At 42.0% G+C, this 19,793-nt stretch overlaps 1 protein-coding gene across 1 annotated transcript; it reads right to left on the reverse strand.

Moving 5' to 3' along the window:
• Positions 1–1,037: 1,037 nt before the first annotated feature.
• LOC149232646 (uncharacterized) lies at positions 1,038–4,125 on the reverse strand. The gene is made up of 4 exons (XM_089379470.1): positions 3,709–4,125; positions 2,161–2,210; positions 1,937–1,980; positions 1,038–1,840 (listed from the first exon to the last, which is right to left on the reverse strand). Exons 1-4 carry the CDS (start codon positions 3,958–3,960, stop codon positions 1,314–1,316), a joined length of 873 nt encoding a protein of 290 aa, XP_089235596.1. The 5' UTR covers positions 3,961–4,125; the 3' UTR covers positions 1,038–1,313.
• Positions 4,126–19,793: the final 15,668 nt, after the last annotated feature.

The following is a 19,793-nucleotide window of genomic DNA, read 5'->3' on the forward strand; positions in this document are numbered from 1 at the left end:
TATAAATAAAAATAAGTATATATATAGAGACTAGAGTATGTCTTAAAATTGTTTGAGTTTGGTTAATGGTTTTTTTTTTTTTTTGTAATTGTTTGAGTTTAGTTAAGGTTAGCTCTTTTTGTAAGGAAATAATTTAATGGCTCAAAACTTAAAAGCATCTCAGGAACGAAAACATTCTCCTTTATGAAGGACCAGCATGTAATTGACCATGTCTTAAATTTGTTTTGCTTTGGCTAAGAGCTTGTTTCTTTTGTAAGAAAACAATTTAATGACTCAAAACTCAAAAACATCTCACAAGAATGAAAGCCCTTTGTGAAGGACGAGCAGGTAATTCCACTTGAAGTGGTTTTCATTGAATAACAATAATAGAATCAGTGTGCATTTGCAGATAGCATAAGTGATAACTGCCTCTACCACTGATTTGACAACTGAGTTATGATAAATTTTCAGGCTATATAAAACAACAATAAACTCCTCTCATAATTATTCAATAAATAGATATTTAGATATAAAACTTGAAAATATTATATAAATAAATTTTGTTTTAAGACTCCCCAAATAGGGAGAATAAGAATGGACAAGTCTACTGAGGCTAAGGAATTGCGGTCACTTTTGACCGGAATCCAAGCAAGAAAAAATCAACAAATCATGCAGAAGCAGTATTCAAATCATGTTTTTGAAAATGTAAATAGATTCAGCACCATCAAAAACCTCTAAAACACTTAAAAATCCTTGCCAAAAATTATCAAAATACTACCAAAATTTTCATGATTTTCTATTGGAAAAAAATAAAAATAAAAAACATTCGGTTTAGAATACGACTATCGTATTTATGAATATGCGTTTATATATTGCTTCATCAACATATGCTAAGCAAAGACCGGCCTGTTTTGAAGCTAACCACTCAAATATATGCAAATTCATAGAAAGAAAGAATCTTATGCCGGCAATGCACCAATCTAATGACTAAGCCAAACGATATAATTACACCATGTAATTAACGATGACAGCTGAATCTATTCGAAGGCAAGATTCGATTGGAACCCGACAATTGAAGCGAGGAAATAAATTCCAGCACCTCATTAATCATAGCCGAAAATTAAAAGTACATAATCAACTGCCACAGTAGAGTATCTTCTACAACAATCGTGGGTGTATAATCGTGGGTACAGTTCGTCTCTGAATTCTTATAGTTTTCTATTCGGTACTACTTTTACATCATACCAGACAGTCAACTAATTTTGAAGTAAAATATATGCTTCGTTCACGAGTTCGGCTTTGGCAGATGGGGATTAAGTTGGAAGATTACAAGATCAAGAAGCGTCTATGAGGCGCAATTCTTTGAACCTGCATGAACCGGCCTTGTTATTCACGATATCTCGACCAGCGTTTTTATTCTTGCTGTTTACGCTCCTAAGCCTGCCCTTGCTCAAATGGTATTCGCATAGAGAGTACCCTACAAGAGTCCGTTGAGGACACTGCCACCCTCGCCCATTCCTCCGCCTGCATTGAGAACCTTCTGCTTCGTTACTATGTCGGCGATTAATAGGCATCGCTTTCTCATCCAGTTTTCGCCCATCTTCCTGCTGGATATCAGCCTCTAGCCTGAACTTTTTAGTGGTATTTGTTTCGTGCTTCCATTCGTTAATATCCCTGATCACATATTTGCTTCTTTTCCGTTTGACGGCGCGCACGCTTAAGTATTTTTGCTGCCTCCACAAGGTGCCCATTTCAAGACCACCTGATTTTGGCAACTTCCAATCCTCGTCACCACCTGCCAGCATTTCTTTCTCGGCGCTGCTTGGGGTGTTTTCCTTGATGAGGGCTTCCGGCTCAGTTTCTGACAATCAATTGACAAGAAATAATTAGCCATCGTTAATAAGAAGGGCATGGTAATTTTCAACAGTAATAAAATGTGTAATTAGCTTATCTCTACCTTTTTCTGTAAAGAGTCCAATGTCGATGTTATCACATTGGTTTCTGCGAAAAGAGATTACCCAGATATCACGAAATATTGAAGTGCATCACAAGTAAGTATAATTAGGGTCAAATAATTGGCCTTGGGATTCACCTCATGACGACAGTTCAGACGCAAATGAATTATCAGTCATACAATAACTGAAAAAATGGTGTGATGCAAGTTTAGAAATCAATGGGTACCTCATATTCTCCTTCCATCTGCATTCTGCTTTCTTTCCTTGCCCGCCGTCCTGTGCAAAACGAGACGAAATCCGAGACGGATTTTAGTGCAGCACAAGATTAGACAATAAAAATTGTTTGCCTATTCTTAAAAGGTTTACACTTTTCCTTCCACATAAATCGTTTGCGGTCATGACACATTACTACTTTCCAGTCCAAAAGTTTGATTGATTGAGAAGAAAAAGACCGAGTCCCAAATCCAGGGCACGAATAAGAATTATTGCAGTCAAAGAAAGTAGGGCTTTTTAAAGTTTGGGATACTAGAGATTTTAAGTAGAGATTGTTTTTGCTATTACAGATTTGTGCTATGTTTTTTTGATAAATATTATTAAATACGATGTACTAAGTTATAATTTGTTTATTGACTTTTCATTCTATTCGATATCACTTTATTCTAATCAATTGAGAAGAAGAAAATGTAAAGGCTGTAATCCAATACCAATAATTGAGTTACTATATGATGCTTAATAGATGCAGTTTCTTTGTTCTCTCATTTCATAATATATCAGTCAGTGATCCTTCTCATTTTGTAATATATTTGTGATTAATATGAATATAGATCTAATCACAGCCCCTTCATGTCCTGAAGTGTCAAGTGTCAGTGTTATTTTAATCGGCTTCTTGCACCTGCATCATTCCGTCCTAATGGATGCCATCAACACAACTATCACAGATTTTGGATCTGGAGAGCGCTGATTGCCTTTTAGTTTCATCTATGTCGATTCTCAAGATAGAAGGGACATTAGGTGGAACGATGCCCTCAGAATTGCATTGCGTACGCCGACTGCATCGGGAAAAATCGGTTCGTACATTAATAATCTAATAGGACCAGGGCCCTCAACATTCGTCCATGTCCTCTTTTTGCCTGCCCCGCACATGTTTTGACTGGGCAGTGCCTAAGACTCTACATACTGATACTGATATACATATATAACATGTATATCCACCCACAAAACTCTGTCGTCTTGCGTAAAACGAACAGGAGGGTTTGGGCACAGACGGAAACCCGGTCTGCGCCTAACTGCGGCATGCCCCCTTCAGTTTAGGTGCATGCGAGGGACACTACCACTTGACCCCCGGCTTCTATAATACATCTATCCAGTTCTTCGGTGAAATCGATATAGAAGCAGATTCAGTAACATTAACTGAGGACTGCGATCTCGCGGGGTCTCTAGCGAAGAAATAGGGGGAAGACATGCAGTCATCTTGGTCAATATTAACCCTATGATCTTAGTGGCCTACAAACCAAATGTCTGCCATGTCCCGCTGTCGCCCCAGCGTGTCTGTGTGTATATATAGAGAGAGATATACAATGATTGTGCACCACTTGATGAGCACATTACACAGATTATCTGGATTTCTTCCAGGATTCTTGGAACTCATCCATTGCAGCCAAATCTTAAAAGGGTAATATAGAGAGGAGGGGAAATAATATTGTTGACTCTAACATAATACATGTACAGATTGCAGAATCAGTTCACCCATTGCAAAAGGAGATCATATGCTTACCTGAAGAGCCTGACTTTCAGTGTTCCCTGCGCCGCCGCGTTGAAGGTGCAAAGCGTTCCTCCAGTTGTGGGCAGGACGTTTATGAGTCCGATGATCTCCTTCACCCACTTTGTGCTCAGCTCGCTGGACGTCCATAACAGCTGGTACCAGTGGGAGAAGAAACTCATCCTCGCCATTGCCGTCATGGCCGGTGTTAATGGCAATACAGGAAGTAGATGTGAAGAAGGCTCCGGAACGATTGCGGATCCTCATCTGCGCATATATTTAATCTGCTCCGCTCTCCCCAAACGATGTCACGGGATCATAGACTGAAATTCCGCTCCCCGCTGAGGCTTCGCAGACCCCCAAAGCGCTTGCTCTTTCGCTCTCCGATGCATAGCCAACCGCACCCTCTCATCCTCAATAACGACACTGAACAAAGTAATCCCTCACATGTGGGCAGGAGACCGCTGATCGCCAGTTATTCCCCGGAACACACCGGTTATTGCCGGCGGCACGCGGGTTGCTGCCTGTCAGCGTCATCTTTTATAAAACCTATCTGGAAATGCCGTTTGCCGTGTTCAATACATCGTTCACCACACATCATAATTTTCTGGCTTTAAATATCGCGATTAGCGATGTAAGCCCCCTAAATATTAAAGAAATCCATGTAGCTTAATGGTGGATTAATGGAGTAATGTCATTATTGAGGATAAGTTTTACGTTTAATCTATACACCAAATATAGAGTCCCTTACCAAGAAGGGCATGAATTTTAGTGCTAGAGTAGTTGACTCCAAATATAGATTCCTTCGATCAAGAAGGGTATGAACCTTAATGGTAGAGTCGTCACTAATTAGGACAAGTTTTAGGTACAAGTCTTATTAGCATCAATGAAGTTTAAAAAGAAAATGTCTTAACTATATTTTTGAGTTTGATTTACACCTCATTCAACTCTATACACCCAATTCAATTCTAAACATAAAGTTCCTTACAGTGCTTACTGGCATTTGTAGCTAAAAGGAATTCCATAATTGTATAGGTTTTGAGTTCATTTACACTCCATTTAATTCTAAACATAAAGTTCTTTGGAGTACTTTATCGAGAATGGCATGAAGTTAAAATCAGTGTTCCACGTGGACGTGTCTCCCAGTGTATAGACCTGCGGTCTGGGTCACCTTCATCGTGCAAAAGACGAGCGAGAAGCTCATGCGAAATGCGAATTGAACGAGCCAAGGGCGAGTTTATACGATGTTGGGTGAATTAAGAGGGCGGTCCCACGAGTTGGGCGGGCCGACCCTCCACTCGGGCGAAGGCAACATGTTGAATGACTCGGCTTGGGCATTAGGCATGTGTCGACCGGGTGACATAACCCGCCACCCACCTGTATATATTGATGGACAGTTTGTGGAGGCAAATCATCATTCTATCAACACAAATTCGAACAAGGAGTTCTGTGGTGCGTGGATGAGCCCACATGACGGGCGGAACTCAGGTGGAAAACTCGTTCAGAAAAGTCGGGCGAAAAACTCAGGTGAGAAACTCGGGTGAAAAACTTGTGCAGAAAACTTGGGCGAAAAACTTGTGCAGGAAACTCGTGTACAAAACTAGGGCGAGGTCGTCGGGCAGAACTCGGGCGAGGTCGTTCAGGCAGGACTCAGGTGAGGTTGTTTAGGCAGAACTCGGGTGAGGTCGTTCAGGCAGAACTTGGGCGAGGTCGTTGGGCAGGAAACTCGGGCGAGGTCGTTTGGGCGAACTAGGTGAGGTCATTCGGGCGAGCTGGGTGAGGTCGTCGGGCGACCCGAGTGAAGTAGTGTGGCTACCTGGGTGAAGTCGTTTGAGCGAACCGAGTGAAGTCGTGTGGAAACTCGAGTAAAGTTGTTCGGGTGAACGAGTTTGGGTGAACGGGTGGACGTGCGGACGGGCAGCCGGGTGAGGGCGCGTCGTGCATGACGAAAGGAAGAATCATGCAGACGGGCGACTTGGGTAGGTAGCGCCATGCATGACGAAACGGTGGAAACGGTGAAGTGTTGAGGTTGTGAACGAAATGTTGAGATTGCAACAAGATGATGGAGCTTAGTGAAAAGAGTCGCCTTCACTAAGTGGGCCCGCAGGCAAATTATGAGGCAAGTTCTATTTTTGATCACAGTGTGGATGATCACAGTGTGGGTGACCAAAGTGTGGGTGATCAAAGTCTATTTTTAGACTGGCTGTCAAAAATAGAAAAGTCAAATATTATTGTCTCATAATAATATTTGGACTATAAACTTGATCTTATTCTCTTGGAGCACTTCAGTTTGAGCTACAGATGTGGCCCATGTAGCTGTCAGAAGGAAGTATGCTTTTCTTATGAGTCAGTTGAGTTGTTGCATGCATGACTTCAGTTAGAACTCAATCAGTTGAGTTTGGTTGAGTTGATTGTGGAGTTGATGGAGTTGTGTTCAGTTTGACTTGGTTAAACTAGTTGTAGTTAGTCTAACTGCAGATAGACTAATGATGAGTTGTTAAACTAATTATTAACTCATAATACAACTATAGAATATATCAATTAACTCAGTTGCATGTCAGTGCATGTTCAGTTCAGCAAGGACAAGTGTTAGAGAATCAGATTGCTATCAATTGTGACTATAGTTGTGCATCAGATCTTGCACAATCAAAGGATTGAGTATGCCAATGAGTTTGCTCATGTATTTGCCCAGTTTGTAGCTTCTACTCACGTCTACACATTGTGAGTGATTCTTTGGAGGTGAAATACGAGTTTGGTAGACCATTCTCATTCATTCTTGAGCAGGTATTGAGCATTGGAGGCAGGCAAGCAGTGGAATAGATTTGGAGATCAGATCTGAGTTGTATTGTGTGTAACAGGTGGAGCTGGTACTGGATTGCTTGTGATAAGCATTGTACTTTGTAATGTTACATGGTCTTAATCATTAATATACAGATAGTGTGGGGTTTTTAGCGAGATGCTTTCCCCGGGTTACATATTGTGTTAATGTGTGAATGCTCTTGATGTTTTATTGTTATTGATGCTGCTATATTGATGATCAACGTAGAGGAGCTTATGTATTATGTATGTATTCTGCAATAGTACATGATCAGGATAATCTCTGTTGAATATGTGTTAAATTATTCAAAATTTCTACATGGTATCAGAGCTGTTGATCATCAGATCTACTATTCAGGAAGTGTTTGCATTCTATTTCTTCAGGCAGAGTCTGTAATCGGGCCAGGTAGCCTCTGGATTCATCCTTCCTTTGGAAGGTGAGATATCCGGTGAATGCCCATACAATCAATCTCTATACGAGAAATATTGTGTTCTCACGAATCTTAGATCTGAGGCGGTTGAGTTGGTTGCTGGTGGAATTCAAATTTGCAGCAGTGTTTTCTTGGTGACAACACAGCAATGTCTTTCAACGGATTGCGATTGGAGTATGCTCTTGAGGGAAGCTCAAACTATATTGCATGGAAGGACAGGATGGAGGCAGTATTGGATGATAACAGGCTAAAGGAGTTCATAGAGACGGATGTCCCAAAGCCTATTGATGCTACTCAAGCTGATGCTTGGCAAAAGAAGACCGCAAAATGTCGACAGATTCTGTTGGAGGGCGTGAAGGATCACATTGTGTCCAGCCTCCATGGAAAGGCTACTCCATATTTGATGTGGAAATCATTAACAGAATTATTCCAAAGCAAGAGCGATCAAAGGAAGTTGGCGCTCAAAGATAAACTCAGAAACATCAAATGCGAGAAGGGTGACAGTATTCCCAAGTATCTCACGAAGTTCACTCAGTGTCGAGATGAGCTGGGAAGTGTGGGGGTTACTGTCGATGATGAGGACTTGGTGAGCTTGGCTCTCCTTGGTCTTCCGAAGAGTTGGCATTCCTATCAGGACTCTGTCAATGGTCGGGAGAAATTGCCAGGATGGGAAAGACTATGGTCAGATCTTTTGCAGGAGGAGATCAGGCGGAGTACCAGGGACGAATCTTCGTCAAAGGGAGCTGATGAAGAGAATTGTGCTTTGGCTGCCAAAGCAAAGAAAGGGAAGAGAAAGAAAGCTTCTCAGTCTGGTGCGAAAGGCAAGAAGCAGGATATGTCCAAGGTGAAGTGTTTTCACTGTCACCAGCACAGACACTATGCCACTAATTGTCCGCAGAAGAAGAAGAACAAGCAGGCTACTGGATCTTTAGCAGGAGAGGCTCTAGCCTCACAATTTGAGCTTGATTTTTCATTGATCGCATGCTTGGTTTCAAGTGTGATGGGATCAGTGTGGTTCTTGGACAGTGGTCCGTCTTTTCACATGACGGGAGATAGAGATTTGTTCTCTAATCTGGAGGACAAAGATCTTGGAGTGCACATCGAGATGGGCGATGATGGTAGATACAGTACGACCGGTATCGGTACCATTTCCTTTGAGAGGGAGTCTGGTAAACCCTTCGTATTGAAGGAAGTCATGCATGTTCCAGGATTGACGAAGAATCTCATCTCAGTGGCGATGTTAGAAGACAAGGGGTATGATGTTGTTTTCAGCGAGGGAAAGGCTTTCATGCGCAGCAAGACAACTGGTGAGACCCGGAAGATAGGGGTTCGAGTGAGGAACCTTTATCAGTTGCATGTAGATGGATGCACAGCAATGGCGGGCAAGGTAGAAGGATTGGTGAGCCGGGATGATGGCGAGTTGTGGCACAGGAGATTGGGTCACCTTCACCATGGAGCCTTGAAGATACTGCAGTAGATCACTACAGGGCTTCCTAAAGGCACACTTGCGCAGTCAGATCAGTGCAAGGGGTGTACTTTGGGGAAGTTTGTGAAAGCCACCTTTCACGAGAAGGATAGTCGCGCCACGGCGATCCTTGAGAGAATTCACACAGACGTGTGTGGACCTTTCTCAGTGGCTTCGACAGTAAAACACATGTATTATGTGATTTTTGTTGATGATTTCTCTCGTAAGTGCTGGATCTTCTTCATGCAGAAAAAGAGCGAGACATATTCAAAGTGCTGTGAATTCAAAGCACTGGTCGAGAAGGAGTCGGGGAAGAAGGTGAAGGCTCTTAGGAGCGATAATGGTGGTGAATACATCTCGGACAAGTTCAAGGATTTCTGCAATGCAGAAGGGATTCGTAGAGAGCTCATAGCTCCCCATAACCCACAGCAGAACGGGGTAGCTGAGCGGAAGAACAGAACGATTGTGGGTGCTGCACAGGCAATTTTGCATGATCAGGGCCTACCCCTTCACTTGTGGGCGGAAGCATGCAATACAACAGTTTATGTGCAGAACCGTTGTCCTCATAGGATACTCGGCATGAGTACACCTGAGGAGACTTATTCTGGTAAGAAGCCTGATCTTTCTCATTTGAGGATTTTTGGTGCTAACGTTTACATGCATGTGACGAAGGATGCCAGGAAGAAGTTGGAGCCGACCGTAGAGGTTGGGATATTTGTGGGGTACACTGATACGCCCCACAACTATCGTGTGTATTTACTAGACAGTGGTAAAACTGTTGTGCGACGGGATATAAAATTTCAGGAGGAGAAAGCCATGAAGTGTTCGCTTGAGAGGGAGCTACACTTGCATACAGATGAGGAGCTATTAGTTCCTAAGGATGAGCTTCAGGATGTGGATCAGCCACAGGACGAGGTTCATGGAGTGGAAGAGACTACTCATGCAGCGGCAACCATCAGAGGGCGAAAGCGCTTAACAGAAGCTGAGCGACTGGCTCAAGATGCAGAGAAAGTTGTAGGACCACCTACAGCCCAACGCAGGCAGAGACAGTCACCTGATCAATACACTGGATACATGGCTCTGATGAGCAAGTGTGTTGTGACTGAGCCATCCTATTTCGAGGAAGCTGTGGAGGATCCCGCATGGGTAGACGCCATGGTGGAAGAGTATGATTCTATTGTCAGAAACAGTGCATGGGAGATTGTTCCTAGACCGAAAGGGAAATCAGTGGTGGGTTCAAGATGGATCTACAAGGTCAAGCAGGGAGCTGACAGGAGTGTGGAGAAGTACAAGGCAAGATTTGTTGCCCGAGGCTTTTCAAAGATAGAGGGGATCGATTATGAGGAGACCTTTGCACCTGTCGCAAGGTATTCTTCCATACGGACGATTCTTGCTCTCTCAGCACAGATGGGATGGCACATTCATCAGATGGATGTGAAGACTATGTTCCTCAATGGAGTCATTGAGGAGGAGGTGTACATTGAGCAGCCCGAAGGCTTTGAGGTCTTCAGCAGCGAGTCGCATGTGTGCAGGCTCAAGAGAGCGTTGTATGGGTTGAAGCAAGCACCACGTGCTTGGTACACACAGATAGACAACTATTTCACAGGACTTGGATTCTCCAAGAGCGAGGCGGATCCTAACCTATACCAGATTGTGGTGGAGGGTAAGTTGCTTATCATTGTACTGTATGTTGATGATTTGATTCTAACGGGTGATGAGCTGTTGATACTGTCATGCAAGAAGGATCTTGCTACAGAGTTTGAGATGAAGGACTTGGGCCTCCTTCACTATTTCCTAGGATTGGAAATATGGCAGCACAGTGGTGGACTGTTTTTTTCTCAGGGCAAGTATGCTCGGGAGATACTAGAGAAGTTCAACATGCATGGCTGCAAGCCTGTTGAGACTCCTCTTCCTAGAGGTTGGAGGAAGGAGGATGCCACTTCAGGAGAAGAAGTGGATGCCACTGTTTATCGATAGTTGGTGGGGTCGCTGATGTATTTGGTCAATACATGACTTGATATATGCTATGCAGTTAACCAGCTTTCACAAGCTATGGTTAGGCCTACCAAGCTCTTCTGGAAGGCGGGCAAGCATGTATTGCGCTACTTTAGAGGCACATCGGGATATGGTTTGTGGTACAGATAGAAGGATGAGGTGAAGCTATGTGGCTTCACGGATGCAGATTGGGCAGGGAGCCCAACGGACAGAAAGAGCACATCAGGAGGGGTCTTCAGTATTGGATCGACAACAGTTTCTTGGTACAGCAGGAAGCAGAGATCCGTGGCACTCAGTTTAGCGGAGGCCGAGTATATGGCAGCAAGTTTGGCTGCATGCGAGGCTATATGGATGAGGAAGATCCTGGTTGGTTTGTTCGGTTCTCATTTGGATCCTACTGTGATTTACTGTGATAACCAGAGTTGCATTAAACTCTCGGCTAATCCTGTATTTCATGATAGATCTAAGCATATTGACATCAGGTACCATCATATCAGAGATTGTGTGCAGTGGAGGATCATGTTGCTTTCATACATTCCAACGTAGGATCAGGATGCTGATATTCTGATGAAGGCTCTCACCAGGAGCAAATTCGAGTACCACCTAGGCAGGATAGGGGTTGCTGATAATCCATATCTTGTCGAGAGGGAGTGTTGAGATTGCAACAAGATGATGGAGCTTAGTGAAAAGAGTCGCCTTCACTAAGTGGGCCCGCAGGCAAATTATGGCGCAAGTTCTATTTTTGATCACAGTGTGGATGATCACAGTGTGGATGATCACAGTGTGGGTGATCACAATGTGGGTGACCAAAGTGTGGGTGACTAAAGTGTGGGTGATCAAAGTCTATTTTTAGACTGGCTGTCAAAAATAGAAAAGTCAAATATTATTGTCTCATAATAATATTTGTACTATAAACTTGATCTTATTCTCTTGGAGCACTTCAGTTTGAGCTACAGATGTGGCCCATGTAGCTGTCAGAAGGAAGTATGCTTTTCTTATGAGTCAGTTGAGTTGTTGCATGCATGACTTCAGTTAGAACTCAATCAGTTGAGTTTGGTGGAGTTGATTGTGGAGTTGATGGAGTTGTGTTCAATTTGACTTGGTTAAACTAGTTGTGGTTAGTCTAACTACAGATAGACTAATGATGAGTTGTTAAACTAATTATTAACTCATAATACAACTATAGAATACATCAATTAACTCAGTTTCACGTCAGTGCATGTTCAATTCAGCAGGGACAGGTGTTAGAGAATCAGATTGCTATCAGTTGTGACTATAGTTGTGCATCAAATCTTGCACAATCAAAGGATTGAGTATGCCAATGAGTTTGCTCATGTATTTGCCCAGTTTGTAGCTTCTGCTCACGTCTTACACATTGTGAGTGATTCTTTGGAGGTGAAATACGAGTTTGGTAGACCATTCTCATTCATTCTTGAGCAGGTATTGAGCAGTGGAGGCAGGAAAGCAGTGGAATAGATTTGGAGATCAGATCTGAGCTGTATTGTGTGTAACAGGTGGAGCTGGTACTGGATTGCTTGTGATAAGCATTGTACTTTGTAATGTTACATGGTCTCAATCATTAATATACAGATAGTGTGGGGTTTTTAGCGAGATGCTTTCCCCGGGTTACATACTGTGTTAATGTGTGAATACTCTTGATGTTTTATTATTATTGATGCTGCTATATTGATGATCAACGTAGAGGAGCTTATGTACTGTGTATGTATTCCGCAATAGTACATGATCAGGATAATCTCTGTTGAATATGTGTTAAATTATTCAAAATTTCTACACGAAGGTGTGACTCGTGCGGAGGCGCCCGTGTGTGGCGACTTGGTTATAACGAGGCGCGCCCAAGTTGGGCAAACAACACGATCGTGCGACGAGGTGAACGAAGGGTTGGTGAGTCGTGCGGCGACCGTGCGGAGGCGCCGACGAGCTGGGCAACCAAGTTTGCCGAAGTTGGAAATTTGGCTAAGTGTAAATTTGGGGTTTCCCAAGATTTAACTTGTATTTATAAAAGAAGATTATATATATTGATTCGGGCAAACTCATATTGCAGGGAGTTGCCCCTCCCTTTATACTATTGTGCATTTCTATTGTATAATGCTATTTATGTGAATGTTATGGGCTTTCACTGTATAAAGGATAAAGATAATGATTGGTAATGAAAAATAAACTAAGTATGGAATGTTAGGCGTAGTCTACAATTGTAAGTATTGGTGAAAAGAAAACAGCTGGTAGTGTTGCACCTCGCTATAGTGCGGTTGGAAGAGTACCGCCAGTGTAGGGGCGTGACACCCAGTGTAAGGACCTGCGGTTCTTACTACGACCAAAGTGCAATGAGTTGGTTCAACCATCGAGCGCACGAGTTAGCAACACGACAGAGCAGACACTTGGAGCGCGTGCATACAAGTGAGGAGCGAGTCACATATATATACAGTGAACAAAGCATGGGAATTCACTTGGTAGAACCGACGATGGAGTATTATGTTTGGAGCATTGGTCGAAGGGACAACCAACTGCAAAGGTAATGAAGGCGTTGGTTTGAAGTTAAACAAAGGTCGGCCGGGAGGTGGCACGACCACTCCATGGAGGCGTATAAGTTAGCAAAGCGTGGAGGCTCATTTGGCATCAACGAACTTCGCTCATCATCCACGAAGGAGAAGTGCGCAGGACTTGTGTAGCCGCAGCAATAGAAGGATAGGCACAAATTTGGTGATGCGCCCGTTCTTGGGCAAGGCCACATGAAGGTAGCACGCTGTCTTGGTTTTGGGTGAGGGCGCAGGTAGGAGTACCCACTGGTTGGTAAACGGTGGAGACTTGGTGAAGTCGCCCACCGGTGCGAAGTTGGTGAACGGTGGAACGTTGGTGAAGCCGGGTGCACAGTGGAACATTGGTGAAGTTGGTTGTATGAAGAGGGTGTCTTTGGTGACTTGGTGGAGTCACCCGCCCGTCGTGCACGAAAACAAGGTTCGGTTGTGAAGTGCGGAAGGTAGCTCATGTGAGGGCATGCCCGCCTGCCTTAGGCAAGGAAATCTTGGTTATCACACGGAGATGTGATGAAGTTGTAATTTTGGCTAAGTATGAAACTTGGTGTTTCCAAGTATATTTGTAAAGCTTTTTAATACTGAAAGATTGTATAATATATTTCGGGAAGACTCATTGTTCAGGGAGTTGCCCCTTCCTTTATACTGTGCAATTGTGTTCTCGTTTATAATTGCTGATGATAATGAATGTGTATGGGTGTTCATTGGTATAAAGGAACACAATAATTACTTAGTTGAGAAACACAAACTAAGTAGGACATATGGTTAGGCGTAGTCCACGAACATAAGTATTGGTGAAAAGAAAGTTTTCGATGGTGCCGCACCTTGCTAAGAGCGGTTGAAAGACTACCATAGGTTTGGGGGCATGACAGTTGGTATCAGAGCTAGTCTGAAGACTTGGAGAAGTCTTGCAGGAAGCTGGGTGAAGCAAGTGTATATACACTTGACAGTTGATGACAGTGAAAGTAGGTACTTGTAGGTGAAGGAAGCTGGTTTCACATACAAGTGGAACAAGAGCTGGTTCATGTTTTGCAGGGAACTTGGTGAAGCTGGTGAATATGGAGAAGGATGAAAGGGCTAAGATGGTAGATGAACCTATTGAAGGTGAGTCTAGCCATAATGTAGGTGAAGTATTCCAGTACAAAGTGTTGGAACAGATGGGTCAATGGAGTTCTAACTGGGTTTTGATGAAGGCTAAGAACATGAAGATTCGGGAAGTCTGTTCGGAACTAAGGAGGGAACTTGAAGAACTCAAGAGCCAATGCAAAAGTATGATAGATGGTGAACTCAAGGAACTTGATGAGGAGATCCGACGAAGTGGTCTTGGTCTTCAAGAGCTCTTGGATGAAAGAGCCCGATTAAGGAAGAAAAGTGCCATGGTGGAAGCTGAAGTCAAGCAAATTGAGGAGGAGATAAAGAAGAAACTTCTTGATAAGAAGGTTGTTGTAATTGAGCAGGATGAGCTCGACTACATTGACAGGCTGGGGACTCACTACCGTAATAATCTAGAGGATGTTCGGAAGCTTAGTTCCATGGAGGTAGTCAATGGGTACTTGGTTGGTGCACTTAAGTAGGATGCGATGGAGGACAAGCTTGAAGGAAGTCAAGCTGAGCCAGGATTGAATTGCTTAGAAGAGCCAAGAAAGGAAGTGAAGTACCTTAGGAGGAATGTCAAATTGGAGCACAAGCCAATGGACACTTGTGAGGCTGAGTTTTTAAAGAAGGTTGCTGATGTGAGACACATGATAAAGCCGACAGAAGGAGGTGATGCCTTGAAGCTGAGTTTTGTGCAAATGACCGTGAAGGGAAAGAGATTTGCAGCTTTGGTGGATACGGGGGATAATCATAGCTTCTTGAGTAAGAAGGCAGCAAAGTCTTTTGGGAAGAAAGATGAAATGGAGAGGGAGTGGAGTGCTTTCAATGTAGTCAACTCTACCATGAAAGTTGTTACTGGTGTGATGGAGAACACTTAGGTGAGAGTGGGCTTGTGGTTTGGAAGGTTGGACTTGAGGATTGTGGACATGGATGATCATTCTATGGTGCTGGGGCAAGATTTCATGAAGCTTGCATGAGCCATACCAATGGTGGATTGGGACATTCTCTTGATCACAGCTGGAGGAAGAACTATGCTAGTTCCAATGAATAGAAGGAGTTGCTTGGGGTATAGACCGAGGATGAATTCTATGACTTTATATCCCAAAGATCCGAATGTGAAGCATGAGGATGTGGAGCAAAGAGGACTTGGGAGTATGACTCAAACAACGAAGGAAGGGAAGTTGATTGACTTTGTTGCAAGAGCGAGGAAGAAGGAAGGAAGTGAGAGGACAATCTCACGGATTAGGGAGCACTTGACAGAGACATCTTCTACTGATGATCTTCACAATGGAGTTGCGAAAGAAGGGAGTCTGAGTACTACTTCAGAGGCAGTGGTTGGAGAGGATTATGAAGGTAGAGATCCGGCTGGTATAGTGGACTTTTGCAAGTATGCTATGGGCATATATGACTTTCAGTTGACGAAGGACAAGCTAGGTGAGCTTGGGTGCACATGTGAGGAGGTTGAGGCTATGCATAGATATTTGAAGACACAGTATCAATCTAATACATGGGTGGATGAGAGTCAGGGAGGAAACTTCCTGGCCCTCCTTTCTCTTTAGACAACCTTGGAGATGGGTTGGTGCAGGGACCTTGATAGGAAGGGGCTGCACCACCTTAGCAAGGGGCCTTGGGAGGAGGCTTCTTTATGACAGATTGCAGACTTGGATGTAGATGACCAGATGTTGGGATGAAGTCTACATGGGTTGGACATCATGGGAAACTAGAGTCATGGAAATCAAGTTTGAGACATGGAGCATGGCAGTTATGCAGGGACATTATGCAGGAGCATGTATAGAGGTGTCATGGACATTCTATGGGGAATGTCAAAGCAAAGGATGTTGTGCAAATGCTGTTGTGACATGGAGATGTATGAGCTAGTGGAGAGGTTGTACACTCTTGTGCAACAAGGCCATGGGCTGAACATGTTGCAGATGGGATGGAGATTCCATGGACCTGAGCATGGGAATTGGACAGATTCTTGATGAGTCCGAGATGTAGCAAAAGTCAGGGAAAGATTGATGGTGGCATAAGGATGTGCATTCTTGTGGTTTGGGCGTATGGTTGGATTAGCTACCCAACTAGTTCGAGTCATGAGGGGTACCAGTGTGCAGAGGTATGTTGGCATCAGGACGAGGCAATGTTGGCACATGATAGAAGTGTGTTGGCATCTGATGAAAGACTACAGGATGAGGACGAAACATGATGGAGATGTGGTTCTACATATGTTGCAGGGATGTTGCAATATGTGGAGGAGTTGTCATCATGGATAACACTGTTCAGATATGGAAATCTTGATCTTGTTGGATGGCTACAAGGATGGTATGTTGTCGAGGACGACAACAAATTCAGGTGGAGGAGGATGTAAGGACTCTTACTACGACCGAAGTGCGACGAGTTGGTTCAAGCACCGAGTGCACGAGTTAGCAACACGACAGAGCAGACACTTGGAGCGTGTGTGTACAAGTGAGGAGCGAGTCACATATATATACGGTGAACAAAGCATGGGCGTTCACTTGGTAAAACCGACGATGGAGAATTGTGTTTGGATCATTGGTCGAAGGGCCGACCAACCGCAAAGGTAATGAAGGCGTTGGTTTGAAGTTAAACGAAGGTCGGCTGGGAGGTGGCACGACCACTCCATGGAGGCGTATAAGTTAGCAAATCGTGGAGGCTCATTTGGCATCAATGAAATTCGCTCATCATCCATGAAGGAGAAGTGCACAGAACTTGTGTAGCCGCAATAATAGAAGGATAGGCGCAGATTTGGTGATGCGCCCGTTCTTGGGCAAGGCCACACGAAGGTAGCACGTTGTCTTGGTTTTGGGTGAGGGCACGGGTAGGAGTACCCGCCGATTGGTAAATGGTGGAGACTTGGTGGAGTCGCCCGCCGGTGCGAAGTTGGTGAACGGTGGAACGTTGGTGAAGCCGGTTGTGCGAAGAGGGTGTCTTGGTGACTTGGTGGAGTCACCCGCCCATCGTGCACGAAAACAAGGTTCAGTTGTGAAGTGCAGAAGGCAGCTTGTGTGAGGGCGCGCCTGCCCGCCTTGGGCAAGGAAATCTTGGTTATCACACGGAGGTGTGATGAAGTTGTAAATTTGGCTAAGTATGAAACTTGGTGTTTCCAAGTATACTTGTAAAGCTTTGTAATATTGAAATATTGTATAATATATTTCGGGCAGACTCATTGTTTAGGGAGTTTCCCCTCCCTTTATACTGTGCAATTGTGTTCTCGTTTATAATTGCTGATGATAATGAATGTGTATGGGTGTTCATTGGTATAAAGGAAACATAATAATTACTTAGTTGAGAAACACAAACTAAGTAGGACATATGGTTAGGCGTAGTCCACGAACATAAGTATTGGTGAAAAGAAAGTTTTCGGTGGTGCCGCACCTCGCTAAGAGCGGCTGAAAGACTACCGTAGGCTTGGGGGCATGACACCCAGGGTCGGGTGCGCGCACCCCTCGCACCCCACGCACCTGGGACAGGGGAACGTTTGGGGAAACGTTTCCCCATGTCGCCCTTTTGGGGATATGCGGGGAGACGCAGGGGGGACGTTTCCTCAGTGTGGGGGATGCGACTCCCCAAAAGGGGGACTCTTGGGTGTCTCCCCTCAATATGGGCTATGCGTCCCCTGCTAAATTTGCTTTTAAACAATGATTTATGACAGAGAAAACCTAGTATTTGACCATATTTCCCTACTAATGCTATGGAATTGATGGAATGTTAAATTCTTATAGTAAAAGTGACATTCTCCTTTAGCTTTCATTTTCATCCTTTTACTTAAATTTTTAACATTACCATGAAATGACTCAGGATGTTTGAGAGTGGTTCTGACCTCATTGGATTTCATATGGAGAAAGTAGAATTTTAGATCTCACTCAAAATCCAGCAGACTTAACAGTTTTTTAGGAATTCAGGATTCGATGGATTGCAATGTTTCCATTGCATTTTGTCATGTACAAGGCTATGTAATTAGTATTTAATCAAGAGCACCAAGCCCTCTTTGTAATTTAGAGTGACTTTTAGACTCATCACTCCACTGTTTTTGATTTTTAGTTATATCAACTTACTATTCCAATATTCAGATTTCAGTATCTGTTATAGTCTATTTTGCTTAGTACTAATTAGATTCTAGAATGATGAATGATGAATTCTAATTTTAAATCAATTTAGAATCTAGAATGATGAATGATGAATTTAGTTTTTAAATCAATGTAGATTCTAGAATGGTGAATAATGAATAATGAATATGGATTGGAGTATTTCATTATTGAATCTTGTGATCTATGGATGAATCATGTATGTATTAGTAAGGATGATGAGTATGGATCATTGTATTTCATTATTTAATTCAATTATGTATGTATCATTGTATTTATGCTTTCATTATTGAATATATATATATATATATATATATATATATATATTTTATTTTTTTTATTTTTTATTTATTTTTACAATAGAACAAATTTTGAAATTTAATATTTTTTTAACATTTACTCTAATAGTGCTCATAAGAGTTGATGGCTCTCCTTGTCCCCCCTAAATTTCCCTAAAATTTGAGGGTACTTCCACACTTCCCCCTTGTGCATCTCCCCACACCCGCGTCTCCCCGTCCCGGAGTCTTAGTGGAACATTGCTTAAAATAAGTTTTAGAAAAGGCCATGATCATATAGGATCAATTTAAATTCAAAATCAACATCAACTCTTATGAGCACTATTAGAGTAAATGTTAAAAAAATATTAAATTTCAAAATTTGTTCTATTGTAAAAATAAAAAATAGTTTTTAAATATGTAAGAAAAATTTAGATATAAAAGAAAAATATGTAAGAAAAATTTAAATATAAAGGAAGGCAATTTTTCATATAATTTAATATGAAGAAAGAATTTTGATAAATGATTAAAAAAAAAACTTAAAGTGAAGGAACCTCAAGCTCACAAAGGTTAATAAAGATGATGTAAAGGTCACTAGTTCAAAATGTTATGAACAAAATTCCATCCATTATCTAACAAACAAACTATATATATATATATATATATATATATATATATATATATATATATATATATATGTCATGTTTTAAAAAAGATTTCCAAAATATATGTATAAACTGAAAAGATGTTAATATAAATACTAATGCAAAGAAATAAAACATAAAGTAAAAGTTAATACAAAGAATGTTTAACCATGAAAGGTGCACTTTGAAAATTTACATATAAAAAAAGGTTTACAAATTTTAAAAATATATTAAAAAATTAGAATATAAAATATACTTAAATAATAATTAAAAGATAAATAATAAATAAGGTAAAATAAAAATTATATTTGTCTAAACGTTCTTATTTCAACTTAAGGTGGATGAGGATCTCTTAACTTTTTATTATTATTTTAATTGACTACCTAGAATGATTCTCAAGGGAATATGCTTAGTATATGCTTAGTGTTCACCAATTTCCTATGGATTTGAGATTATTCCAATTCTAATAAGTTCATATTCTAATTAGATGGGGAAATTAATATATAAGCAAATTTTATTTAGCAAAATGATCCATTTTACAATAAGATGTATAATTCCTTTTTTTCATCAAATTAAATTAGATTTGTTCCACATTGCTCCCCACCCACCAATTTCTTGGGGATTTGAGATTATTCCAATTCTAATAAGTTCATATTCTAATTAGATGGGGACTTTTTATATAAGAAAATTTTATTTAGCAAAATGGTCTATTTTACAATAAGATGT

The sequence above is a fragment of the Pinus tabuliformis genome, chromosome J (assembly GCF_031772625.1).
Source record: "Pinus tabuliformis cultivar Carrire ecotype Pingquan chromosome J, CPIR1, whole genome shotgun sequence".
NCBI classification, from domain to species: Eukaryota; Viridiplantae; Streptophyta; class Pinopsida; order Pinales; family Pinaceae; genus Pinus; species Pinus tabuliformis.